The sequence below is a fragment of the Aythya fuligula genome, chromosome 1 (genome assembly GCF_009819795.1).
Source record: "Aythya fuligula isolate bAytFul2 chromosome 1, bAytFul2.pri, whole genome shotgun sequence".
Lineage (NCBI taxonomy): Eukaryota > Metazoa > Chordata > Aves > Anseriformes > Anatidae > Aythya > Aythya fuligula.
The window spans coordinates 180,433,995-180,446,518 of NC_045559.1; the positions used below are offsets into that span (position 1 = coordinate 180,433,995).

General features: G+C 44.5%; 1 protein-coding gene across 1 annotated transcript; it reads left to right on the plus strand.

The window, feature by feature from the left end:
* The first annotated feature begins 429 nt into the window (after positions 1-429).
* On the plus strand, positions 430-10,884 carry STOML3 (stomatin like 3). Its single transcript, XM_032207441.1, has 7 exons — positions 430-481; positions 6,001-6,104; positions 6,942-7,014; positions 8,244-8,326; positions 9,344-9,547; positions 10,396-10,530; positions 10,684-10,884. The coding sequence occupies exons 1-7, from the start codon at positions 430-432 to the stop codon at positions 10,882-10,884; spliced, it is 852 nt and encodes a 283-aa protein (XP_032063332.1).
* The last annotated feature ends 1,640 nt before the right edge of the window (positions 10,885-12,524 follow it).

The window sequence follows — 12,524 nt, forward strand, 5'->3', positions numbered from 1 at the left end:
CACACGGCAGGGGGACTTCACCTACTAAGAAGTGAGCAGTACTCAGTCTACACCCACTAGCTTTATCTTTTCTTTCTGTTTTGTCTTGCTTTTTGTTTTCATCTTTGGTGGCAGATATTACTGTGACCCACAGAAATAATTTCCAGCTTGGATACTGTAGGGTGTAAAACCAGCTGGGCCATGTGTATTCCCAGCCAAAAACCTGCCACAGAAGAGCGAGGAGTTACATCAGAGGTAACAGTGACCTGCGAGACTTTGTTTCTGTAAACATGCCATCCTCACCAGGGTTACTGACTCCCAGAGGGCTCTCGTGCAAGTGGGGATTTCTTCTCTCACAGAGCTTCCCTTTTCTGTGCTTTGTATGAGTGCTCTGGTGTTTCAAGGTATGCTGCTGTCTTTGTGAGGGGATCAGAACTTCCCTAGAATGAGATGGATCCCAAGAGAGAGACACCCAAGAAAAACAACACAGAGCATCTAATTGGTAAGCCTCATTTTTTGTGTGTGTTTGTGTTTTTCTCAGTAATAATCCAAAAGTACATCTGAACCCAGGCATTCATTGCAGGTCTCCCTTATATGTTGGAGATGAAAATTCAGAATCTGCTGCTGTAAGTGACATGACAAATTACCTCATACTGCCCTGCCAGAATGCTTCAGCATTTACCTTCCAGGATAATGACCTCAGGGACTAAAATGACCAAGTCAGCATACACATAGGGACAGAGTAGAAAGGGAAAAATAGGTGTAAGTGAAGAAAGGCAAAGTAATTTTTCAGCCCAAAAAGGACACTTAATGTGGTTGGGATTGTGTAACGAACACCTGCTACTCCCTTCAAGCAAGGGAGCTGATACCAACTGGTATGGCTGGGCAAGGGCCTGCTGGTCAGACTGGGGTGCAAGAAGGAAATGCACAGGCAGGGGAAGCAGGGACATATGACCTAGGAAGAGCACAGGGATGCTGTCTGGGTGTGTAGGGATGGGGGCAGGAAAGCCAAGGCATGGATACAGCTGATCTTGGCAAGGGATGCAAAGAATGACAAGAAGGGAGTCTCTAGGTACGCTGGCAGAAAAGAAAGGCCAAGGAGAGCCTACCTACCCCCTCTGCTGGATGAGAAGGGCGAACCGATAACGACAGACATGGAGAAGGCTGAGGTACTCAGCAATTTCTTCGCCTCAGTCTTCACTGCCAGTCAGTCTTCCCAAGTCTTTCATTTCCCTGAGCCCATAGATGAGGGCTGGGGGAACAAAGTCCCTCCTACTGTAAGTAAAGAGCAGGTTTGAGACCACCTGATGGAAGTGAACAGGTACAAGTCTATGGGGCCTGATGCTGTGCATCCCAGGGTCCTGAAGGAACTGGCTGATGGAGCTGCCAAGCCTCTCTCTGTCATACCTGAAAAGTTCTGGCAGTCAGGTGAAGTCCCTGGTGACTGGAAAAAGGTAAACATCACTCCCATTTTTAGAAATGGTTGAAAGGAGGACCCAGGGAACTACAGACTAGTGAGCCTCACCTCTGTGCCTGGCAAGATCATGGAAACGATCCTCCTGGAAGCAGTGTCAGGGCACATGCAAGACAAGGAGGTGATCCAGGACAGCCAGCACAGCTTCACCAAGGGCAAATCATGCCTGACCAATCTGGTGACTTTCTATGGCTGCATCAGTTGACAAGGGAAGACTGACCAATGTCATCTACCTGGATTTCTGCAAGGCCTTTGACACAGTCCCACATGACATCCTGGTCTTCAAATTGGAGAGATGTGTTTGATGGGTGGGCCATTCAGTGGATAAGGAATTGGCTTGAAGACCAAACCCAGAGAAGGGTGGTCAACAGCTCCATGTCCGGGTGGAGGCTGTTGATGAGTCATGTCCCTCAGGGGTCTGTCTTGGACCAACATTTTTTAATATCTTTAACAATGGCATAGACAGCAGGATTGAATGCAACCCCCTCAAGTTTGCAGACAACATCAAGCTGAGTGGTGTAGTTGATACAACAGAAGGAAGGGATGCTCCAGATGTGGCTTCACCAGGACTGAGTAGAGGGGGAGAATTGCCTCTCTTGACCTGCTGGCAACATTCCTTTGAATGCAGCTCAGAATGCAGCTTCTTGGCCACAAGGGCACATTGCTGGCTCATGGTCAGCCTGCTGTCCACCAGAACTGCCAGGTCTCTCTCTGCAGAGCTGCTCTCCAGTGGCTATGTCCCCAGCCTGTACCAGTGCTTGGGATTATTCCTAGGGGCAGGACCCTGCACTTGCCCTTTGTTGAACTTCATGAGGTTCCTCTCAGCCCAACCCTCCAGCCTGTTGAGGTCCCTCTGAATGGTAGCACAGCTCTCTGGGGTATCAGCCACTCCTCCGAGATTTGCATCATCATCAAACTTGTACGCAGTTCCATCATCCAGGTTGTTGAGTAAATTGAATAGCACTGGACACAGTACTGACCCCTGGGGAACACTGTTAGCTACAGGCCTCCAACTAGACTGCACACTACTGAGCACAACCCTCTGAGCTCTGCTATCCAGCCTGTTCTCAATCCACCTCACTGTCCGCAGTCCACAGTCATCCAGGCCACATTTCCAGAGCTTGTCTATGAGAGTATTATGGTAGGCAGTGTCAAAATCTTTGCTGGAGTCAAGGTAGACAACATCTACCACTCTCCCCTCATCTATTCAGCTAGTCATCCCCTCATAGAAGGTTATCAGATTGGTTAAGCATGACTTCCCCTTCGTGAATCCATGTTGACTACTCTTGATCACCTTCTTATCATCCAAATGCTTGGAGATAACCATCAGGATGAGCTGCTCCATCACCTTTCCAGGGATAGAGATGAGGCTGGCTGGCCATTAGTTGCCTGGGTTCTTCTTCTTGCATGACATTGGCTTTCTTCCAGTCCTCAGGCACCTCTCCTGTTCTCCATGACCTTTCATTTTGCAGTGTATTGCACCTTTTAGTTTGCTATGGCCTCTAGACCTGAGGGAGGTTTTTGCTGGTTGTGACTACTATAGTCAATATATGGGGATGGCAAAATCAAGTCAGTCATATGTTGGGTAGTTGTTATTCTTCACAATTGTCTTTTTCTAGAAATCTTCATTTGTCTTGTGGCTAAATGGTTTGAAGTTTTGGTGTAATCAGAGTATATTTGTGATGTCCTTTGGAGATTAGGTCTGGATTCACTGTTAAGCAGGTGTATTTTCATTCACTGCTTTTCTCATTGGAATCTGCACTTTTAGCTCCCATCAGGATCTCCAGGACAGGTCTCACGAAGGAGTCAGTAGAACTTTGTCAAGGTTTAGACGTGTGCTTCTGTCCTGGTTTCAGTTAGAACAGAATTAATTTTCTTCCTAGTAGCTGGTGGAATGCTGTGTTTTGACTTAGGATGAGAAGAGTGCTGATAACACCCCGATGTTTTAATTGTTGCAGAGCAGTGCTTATACCAAGCCAAGGACATCTCAGCCTTTTGCTCTGTCCTGCCAACAGGCAGGCTGGGGGTGCAGTAAGAGCTGGGAGGGGACAGACCCAGGACAGGTGACCCAAACTAGCCAAAGGGGTATTCCATACCATCTGACGTCATGCTAAACAATATATAGGGGTGGCTAGCCGGGGGGGGGGGGGGCCGGACTGCTCGGGGTTAGGCTGGGCATCGGTCAGCGGGTGGTGAGCAATTGCATTGTGCATCACTTGTTTGTACATATTATTATTACTTTCCTATTATCACCATTGTAACATTATTGTTATTATTGTTATTATTATTTTGCTATTATTATTTTCCTGTCTTATTAAACTGTCTTTATCTCAACTCACGGGCTTCACTTTCCATTTCTCTCCCCCGTCCCAGAGAGGGAGGGGGGAGGGTGAGCGAACGGCTGCGTGGTATTTAGCTGCCAGCCGGGTTAAACCACGACAGCTTCTTACCCATAGTGGTGATACCTTGACCTTCCCCTTCTCAGACACTTACATATCTATCCACAGAGGCATTTGTTCTCTGCCAACCCCCTCCCCTCGTCTGTGTGTTGTGTTAGTCCTATTAGGATTGTGTCATTCCCATCTATCTTCACAGTGGTCTCAGGTGGGTGGTGGCAGATGATGCTACAATCTGAAATAAGCTTTTGAGGGCCATTCTTCATGGCCAAACTTGGCACTGGAGAAAAGGATTTTCAGGCATCTCTCTATGCTAATCGTTTAGGTGCAATGAAGAGGGAGAAAGCAGAGCGTTGTATGCTCATGATCAGACGTGAACACCCCTCCATAAGTTCCTTTGACCTTCTCTCCACTGATTAGAAGACACTTGACTGCTGGTACTGCAGGTACCTTTTGTAGCCTGTGCACCATTGCTGTAATGTGAAGAATGTCGTGTGGTAAACAAGTACCAGTGAAAGTGTTAAAGCTTTTCACATAAAATTTTACAAGTCCTGCCTTCAAACACATCGCCTTGGGGTCTGCATTATAATTTACGCAGAGGAGCTCCTCAAACCATCCCTACCAGTGATTACAGAATAGCTGATGATGCCCCAACCAGGGATTTCAGATTATTTGTCAGAAAGGGTGAGGAGGAAAGCCAAGCTCCCAGTGCAGCAGTTCTGTGCCCAGCTCTCACAGCCAGCATTCAGAGAGAGGCCTCAAACCGGGCCCTATCAGACCCAAACTTAGTTATGAGTGATTAAACCCCTAGTGAGGACCTCAGAGGTGGTAGGGGAAAACCTACAAGAAGCAAAGTGCTCAGTTGTAACATCCAGGTGTGCAGTTAGTGTGGCTTCCTTGCCAGAGCCTGTAAGGAGCTCTGTGTGAAGTTTCCTACAAGAGGCCAGCATTGCGGGAGGGGTGGTGTGTGTCTCCTGCAGGATCACCAGGGGTTTTCTGACAAACCTGTCAGTCCAGCTCCACTGCTCTGTTAACTTGTGCCCTGGGGATCCAGTAACCTCATGCTGTCTCACTGGTGACAAGTTTTTCTCTGAAAGTATAAAATAAAGCTTTATTTATTTTTTTTCCTTATTTATCAGTTTCTGTCATTACATGAATTTTATTTTATGTCAGAAATTCCCAATGCTCAGAAGACCTCTGAGCCTTTGTCTCCTCTTCTGCCTGTGATGAAGTGTGTTGGGAAGGGCTGAAGCATAGCCTGCTGAGTTCAGCTTTGTTTCTGCTGATGGTCATGCCTGCAGGAGTCCTCTTCTCAATGGATGCCCAGCTGGCATCCCTGCTTCTTCTGCTTTTCTTGCACCTCTTCAATTCAAACACGTGTCTGCTTTCAGCAACATTCAGTTGACATTGCATCACTCAGTCCTTACAGCAGGACTGGCCTGTCCATTCCTCACCCTTTTCTCTGCCTCTTCTGTGAAGACCTCAGCAGCTCCAGCTGCTAATCTCTCTGAAGACCAGTAGCTCTTTGATCCCCTTTCCCCTACAAAAACCCTCCCAAACTTTTAGTACATGAACAACAACTCACCACTGCCTTCCCTTCAGGCACTAAGATAATTAAATTAATATTTTGGGATGGGAAGAGCTAAACACAGTGAGAGAGCTACCCAAAGTACCTGGGTGTGCATTTTGACAAGCACTGATTCTGAATCTCATCTTTCAGTGGAGGAACTGGTCCATCAGTATTCCTCAAAGCTTCCATCTAAAGATAGCAGGACTTTCCCTCATTTTACTTACTACCTGCTTCATATAAATTAAATCTCTTGTCCCAGCCATGGCACACTGACATTGATTCATATCCATGGATATTCCACCTGATCATTTATTTCTTCAAGCTCCCAGCTTTGGCAATGCCTGTCGCTTTTCTGCCTTCTTTCCTGCTGCAAAACATGGTTTCTAAACCTTTTAATTTTTCATGCAGGAGGATGTTTGTGGTTTGGTGTTTTTGGTGAGTGTTGAGAGGGAGGAAAGAGAGACCAAGTCTTTGTAGGCTTTGCAGATCATCATTATTGTAGTAGGTTAGATCTACTTCTCTTTGATAACTTTTTTTTCAGGATTTGCATTCATTGCTTTTTTTTCCCTATTCTTTTATAGCTGATAGGCGGGAAGGAATTGGTGTCTGTGGCTGGATCCTGGTTTCAATTTCTTTCCTGTTGGTGGTTATTACCTTTCCTTTTTCCATCTGGGCATGTATCAAGGTAAGCTAGTGGGATGTGAGGCACAGAAAGAACAATCTATTGCCATTATTGTTTGATCTATTTATTTATTGATCTATTAAAGCACACATTAGCTTTTTGGAAATAAGGGCTTGTGGTCTGGGACCAAGAGATCCACGGACTTCCACTGACTTTCTGTAGCACCACAACTTACTCATTTGATTTCTTCCCATGTCAGCTTCCACAATCAGTTAAGCTTCCTTGTCTTCCTTGCTTTACAACACATTGGGAGAATAAATCTAAAAATGTTTTTGAAGAAGTCATGTGATGCTGCCAGCAATAGTCATTAACATAGGTAATGAGAGAAAAAGGAGTCAAGTCCCAACAGTGAGGGACTATGCAACCTAAGCCCACAGTCCCTTAAAGATGCGGGCATAATATGATTCATTTAAAGCAGTTTTTAGAGGTGAATTACCAGGATGATTGCTGTGAACCCCAGAACATGAGTCATCCTACTGTCTGAAGTAGTTGAGTAGATTATCTGATGTGAGAGATATTTTACTCTGCCTATAACTAGCTCTTCTGAGTGTAGCAGTGATGTTGAAAGAGTTGTGGATAGCATCGTTAAATCAGTGACGTTTCTTGTATATTTGGTCTATTTTATGACTTATTCACAGGGCCAAGGTCTGAGTTTTTTCCAGCAAAGGATGAGGTGAGAAAACATAAAAATGCTTTGTGACTTGCAGTTTTGTTAGTCTCTATATTAGCTGTATTTCTCACATAATGTGGATGTCAAATACATATATATATTTAAAAATATATACTAGAATGGAGGAATAGGATTAGTTGTAAAATTCTAATTTTAAAATATTTTCCTAGGTTGTCAGAGAATATGAACGCGCTGTTGTATTTCGGCTGGGACGTATACTGCCTAAGAAATCAAAGGGACCAGGTGAATGCATGCAGTTTTATTCTATTAAGATGCACTGTAACCGCACAGAGAACTGCAAAGGCCCATAAAACCTTCACAGCAGAAGGGAGGGTGAGAAGGTCCTCTGCTGCAGTTCCTTTGCCTGCAAGCTGGTTTATGTTTGTTTGTTATGTTATGTTTTCTGAATAGAAAGTAATGCCACCCAGTTATCACAGCACAACACATAAGTTTAAAGACCTTCGGGTTTAAGCAAAGACAAGGTAATGGCTTTGCTGTTGCATATATGGGATGACAGAAGCTTCCATGCTGCAGGCACTGGTGGGTGAATGTAGAGCCTTCAGCTCTGCCACAGAATTTTTTTGGGGTGATCATGGCCACTCTCCTTATTCCTCACTTCCAAAGTTACTTTTTGTTGCCAGCTCTTTAGCTGTATTGTGCTCTGAAAATTGTGAATGTTTCAGCGCAGGAGCCTTCCCACACTCTGCACCCACACAGAGTCTGTTACAGTCACCTAAGATGAGGATACAAACTGCAAATACAACACAAAACCAACAACACCAAGTAATTACATACAATTACCACCTTTGTGCAGTGAAACTGGGCAAATTGGGAGTTGAAATAAAAGGAAAAAGTCCTTTTCAGATACTGTCTTTCCTCCTAAATAATAGCAATGTGGTCCAAAATACAGCTAGGGCAGATGCTGAACTCCTCTGCATGGCTCTGGGCACCTAAGCAAGGTGCAGAGGTTAAAAAAATAGTGTCAAGTCTCCCACTTCACAGGATAGTTCAGATTTGAGGACAACGTTCCAAATATGAACTTCTACAGGTGGTAGAGGACTCTGGAGAAGGGAGGTGTCTTTCCTGGGGTCAAACACATTATACTGCAAATGAGTTATGATTGAAAGAGAAGAAAATAAGCAAAGGCCTGGAAGGAATTTTTGCCAAAAGTCTCATGGCAGATTTGAAACCAGAATGGAAGTCTGTCCATTCCCTGCCCAGAGCTCTAAGCCATTAATGCCTGATAAGTTCACATCTTTGCAGATATCTGCATTCCCCTCTGTTGCTTGAAAATGCAGAACTTCTCTGCTGTCACCTCCTGCAACAGAAGGACAGCTGCAGTAATAAAGTGCTGCACGGCTCCCTGGCTCATTCCCCACACTGTGGATATTTTCATCTGTTTGCATTGTGCTGGTACCTGGCTCTATACTCATCTCTCCAAAGCATTTCATCTAATTATTTTTATTTTTCAGGTTTGATCCTCATACTTCCATGTACAGATACGTTTATCAGGGTTGATCTTCGAACTGTTACCTGTAACATTCCTCCACAAGAGGTAACTATTCTCTAGCAGCCACCCAAAAGAGAAGTGAAACATGGAGCTGGTTTGTGGCACGATCAAAAATAGTGTGGGTGTTTTGTAGTCTTGCAGCTGTGAGCTGTCATATACAGTTTAGCTTATTTGCTGTATCTTCTGACTTCCAAACAGCTTACAAAACTTCTACTTATGAAAACCCACAGGTGAATCATTGCAGGCCAAGCAGACTCTTCTTGCTGATGTGTGAGATAAAAGATAAAGAAGGTGGGGTCGGAGCTCCAAATAGAAGATAGATGGGATGAGAGAAGAGAGGCTGCAGGGGTGGATCCCCCAAAATAGAAGGCAGGAAGGAAAATGGTTGCAGTACTTGTGCTGTACAAGGTTTAGCAGCTTTTGGCAAGATTTCTGCAGCTGTTGGCAGAGTTTCTGTGGTGGGAAAAGGTGCTGAGGAGGGAAAAAACAGCGTAGCATCATCAATGCTCAGCTGAGGCCAGCTGTCTGCTGAGGCACAGGGCATTTGCCTCTCCTTGCACTGGCAAAAATGAAAAAAACCTCCTTTATGAACACTGAAATAGCTTTTGGAGTTTCTTTTCACTGATTTTTGCACTTTGATTTTCACCTTTGATTTAATTTGTATGTGTTTCTTACAAATACATTGCTTGGTTAAAGTTGCACTGGTCTTCCAAATGACATGCAATGTGTAAAACCAGTTCTGGCACTTTCTGCAAGAAATAGACAGGGTAAGCATTCTTTATTATTGCAGCAGAAATTCATGCAGGTGATGAGATTCACCTAGCTTTTAAAGTACTGTTTCAATAGTATGTGTAACATTTTGCCCTGGTTCAAACTGTTGCTGTTGCAAAAATTATTTTCTTGAAAAGGAAGAAACCAAAGAAAACAAAACAAATGCTTAATTTCCTTGAATTATCAGGCTCTCTTCATCACTTAAGGAAAAGGAATAACAGTAATTCCCCTTCCTTGTCAAGGGGTGTGTTACTGGACCCTTCTGTAATTCTGCATGTTTCTACGATGCAGATTCTGACAAAAGATGCTGTTACCACCCAAGTGGATGGGGTGGTGTACTACAGGATCCACAGTGCGGTCAGCGCTGTTGCCAACGTCACCGATGTCCATGCAGCCACCTTCCTCCTGGCACAGACGACCCTGAGAAATGTGCTGGGTACAAAGAGCTTGGCTCAGCTCCTGGCTGGTCGAGAAGAGATTGCTCATGGTATCCAGGTAAATCTGGCTCGTGAATTCATTGGTAAGCAGGGAGATTTGTTCTGGGGAGTGGCAAATTAGAAACAATCTCCCTTATTTTCCTTAATAGTGATAGCAAAATTTTCCTGAATGGTCATTTCAGTTATACTTCTCATTGCCTGAAGTAAGAAAGAATTAGTGAAAATGTATTTCCCCAGATTCCTGTAGAAGAATTATTTTCCATCAAAAAGCAGTGAAGCTGCTGAAATTATCCAGTGAGTTGAATAAATCAGCATAAGCAGACTTCGCTCAGAGATTGCTCAAGCAATGAGAAACACGTCAGCTCTTTGTGGGAAGCTCTATCTGTAGCAGACCCTTGACTGAGGTTTAAATTGTCAGGTCTTGTGCCATAATGGCTACAAGTACAGAACTGAGGAGTTTGATGGTTATGGTGCTCCAACACAGATCCTGAGTGCTGCAGGGCTGTGACGTGTGAGTCACCAATATGTTTGTACAATGACAATTGCTCTCAGAAGTTGCTATTGTATTACTTTGTAAAAGAGAGAAGTTTGGTAAGTGTCTGCCTAAAGAAAGGGTGAGAATCATAGATTAGGGGGCAGGAGGGAGCCCCTACAAGAGCCCTACATAAGAGAGAAACTTCAGGTACCAACCAGCTCCCTGTCTCAGACACAGGTGTTGATCAGGAGGAGTTTCATAAGGCAGAGATACCTGCCATGCTCACACCACCATGGGTACTAGCACCCCAGGAGGGCTCCATCTTCCTGCTGTGCAGGTCTGCCCTCTGCCTCTCCTGTCAAGGCAGCAGTAAATCACACTGTGTTCTCTCTCCAACCACTGTGCTCTTCATGCTGGTGCTTGTCTCTAAGGACATCCTCGACAGTGCCACGGAGCAGTGGGGAATCAAAGTGGCTCGTGTGGAGATCAAAGACATCAGGATTCCCGTGGCCATGCAGAGGACGATGGCAGCTGAAGCAGAAGCTGCACAAGAGGCAAGAGCTAAGGTGAGACCCATGGCTGTCTACTCACAGGCTACAATGTCCCACACCTTTGTCCTGGGCATCCAAGTGCATCTTTGTTTTCTCCTTGTTGTAAAGGTGACTTTTCCCTGCTATGGTCAGTGTTGCAATGCCATTTCCATTTCTCTTATGTTGCAGGTTGTGGCAGCAGAGGGAGAGAGGAATGCTTCTAAAGCCCTCAAGCAGGCCTCCATGGTGCTGGCCAACTCCACAGCAGGTCTTCAGCTGCGCTACCTGCAAACTTTAACAACTTTGGCAGCAGAGAACAATTCCACCATCGTCTTCCCTCTCCCTGTTAATATGTTTGAAAATTTGGGACAGAAAAATAGAGGGGGATAGAGACTGTTCTTTGCTAGCTGCTTGGGCTGAGAGATTTAAAGGGTTTCTCAGCAAGCAAAGGGTTCCAGATTACCAAAGCTAGAGTAGAAATAGTTTAATAACCACACATAGTTCCCACACTAGGAGACTGCCTTTGAGCACTGAAGGTTGCAAAATACAGGCACCAAGCAGTTTCATCTTAGATTCATCTCCAGGTGAAATGGAAGAAAATATGTAAAATTTCTGTGAGACCTAATAAGAAATTTTAATGCTTTCACCACCTATTGCAAGTGCTTGGGCATAGCAATTATTTGATGATCTGTCTGCTAATTAAGAACCTATGGGCTCCTGATGAGATTACAAACCTGTTCCACACAGCAGAAGGGTCAGATACTGGTGTATTAATCAAGTCCTGTGGAGTGGAAAGAAGGATTTGGTCCCAACCTTAGTATTCTTAGTATTCTTTCATAACTGTCAACAGAATTACTGGATCATTGGTATGTCAGTGGAACAGCCTATTCTTTATCTTCTGTGAGAAAAATTAGCAGTTGCTTTTCTGACCTAAATGGGATTTTGCTGTATCACTGATGTTTGTCTAAGCTTTGTAATGGGAAGAGAATATACGTCCACATATTGCAGTCACATTTCCTAAATTTGAAGACTGATGCAAACCTCAGGGAAAACAAATTATCCTATGTTAATTTAAGTGTCTCTCTTTCACCCATAAGAGGTTTCTTATTCTGCCTTGCAGATATCATAAAGTGGTAGTGCAGATTTTCATAAAATGAGCCTTCCCCACCCTCCACCCATGCAATTCCTTGCAGCTGAGTGGGGACATGGCTGATATCTGAGTTCAGCTATACTAGCTGAGTTTACAGCCTCCAAAAGCAGCTGGGCTGTGATTCTGTGGGCTGTTCACATTGCTGCCATCCAGCGATGGGCTGTCTGTACTTGAATCTGAAGTCTCTTGTGGTATAGCTGCTCTGGTAGATGCAGCTGTGTAGTGTCTCGTCCACACAAGGCTCACTGCTGCCCCTCTATATGGTAAGGTCATTTGACTTCAAATTCATGAGAACAGCATGGATTTGCTAATTATATTGTTGATACAGGCCCATCTAATTTTGGCTGCAAGGTAGCACAAGCAGTCCAGGTGACAAATTTTTGCACTCAGTAACTGCTGGCACAAAGGCAGTGGTGTGAGCATCTGAGGATGGTGACCTGCTCAGCAAACACAGCTTTTCATTGCAGCTCTCTTCCCTGCTTCAGACATGACTGCCAAATGGCATTTTTGTTGGCAAAGATGTAAAACCTGCATTCACAAATCATTCTTCCTAACATTTGGCAGAGAGGCTCCTATCCTAAGAAAAGAGATGTTTTGAATTTGGGTGTTATTTTTCATTCTCAATTTAGTTTGTCTTTTGTGGAAGCCTTTATAACTATGGCAGAAGAATTCCCCTGCCTCTCCCAGACAACTGTTTCATCTCCACTACAGAGCTGCTTTGCATAGCCACAGAAGCATCAGTGTGTTACAGAAATGCACCCACAGATTGCATCATTACTTTAAAGCAATGCAAATTAATTAAACTGTAGAAAGGAAAAGCTTGAAAGACATGTGACTGCAGACTGCAATTAGAAAATAACTCTGTGCCCTTGGTGAGCTA

Bases quoted from the DNA above. Each gene is read 5' to 3' on its own strand.
- STOML3 (XM_032207441.1), top strand. From the start codon at position 430: ATGGATCCCAAGAGAGAGACACCCAAGAAAAACAACACAGAGCATCTA. The intron at 482-6,000 runs GTAAGCCTCATT...ATTCTTTTATAG, and splicing joins CAACACAGAGCATCTAATTG to CTGATAGGCGGGAAGGAATT. The intron at 8,327-9,343 runs GTAACTATTCTC...TCTACGATGCAG, and splicing joins GTAACATTCCTCCACAAGAG to ATTCTGACAAAAGATGCTGT.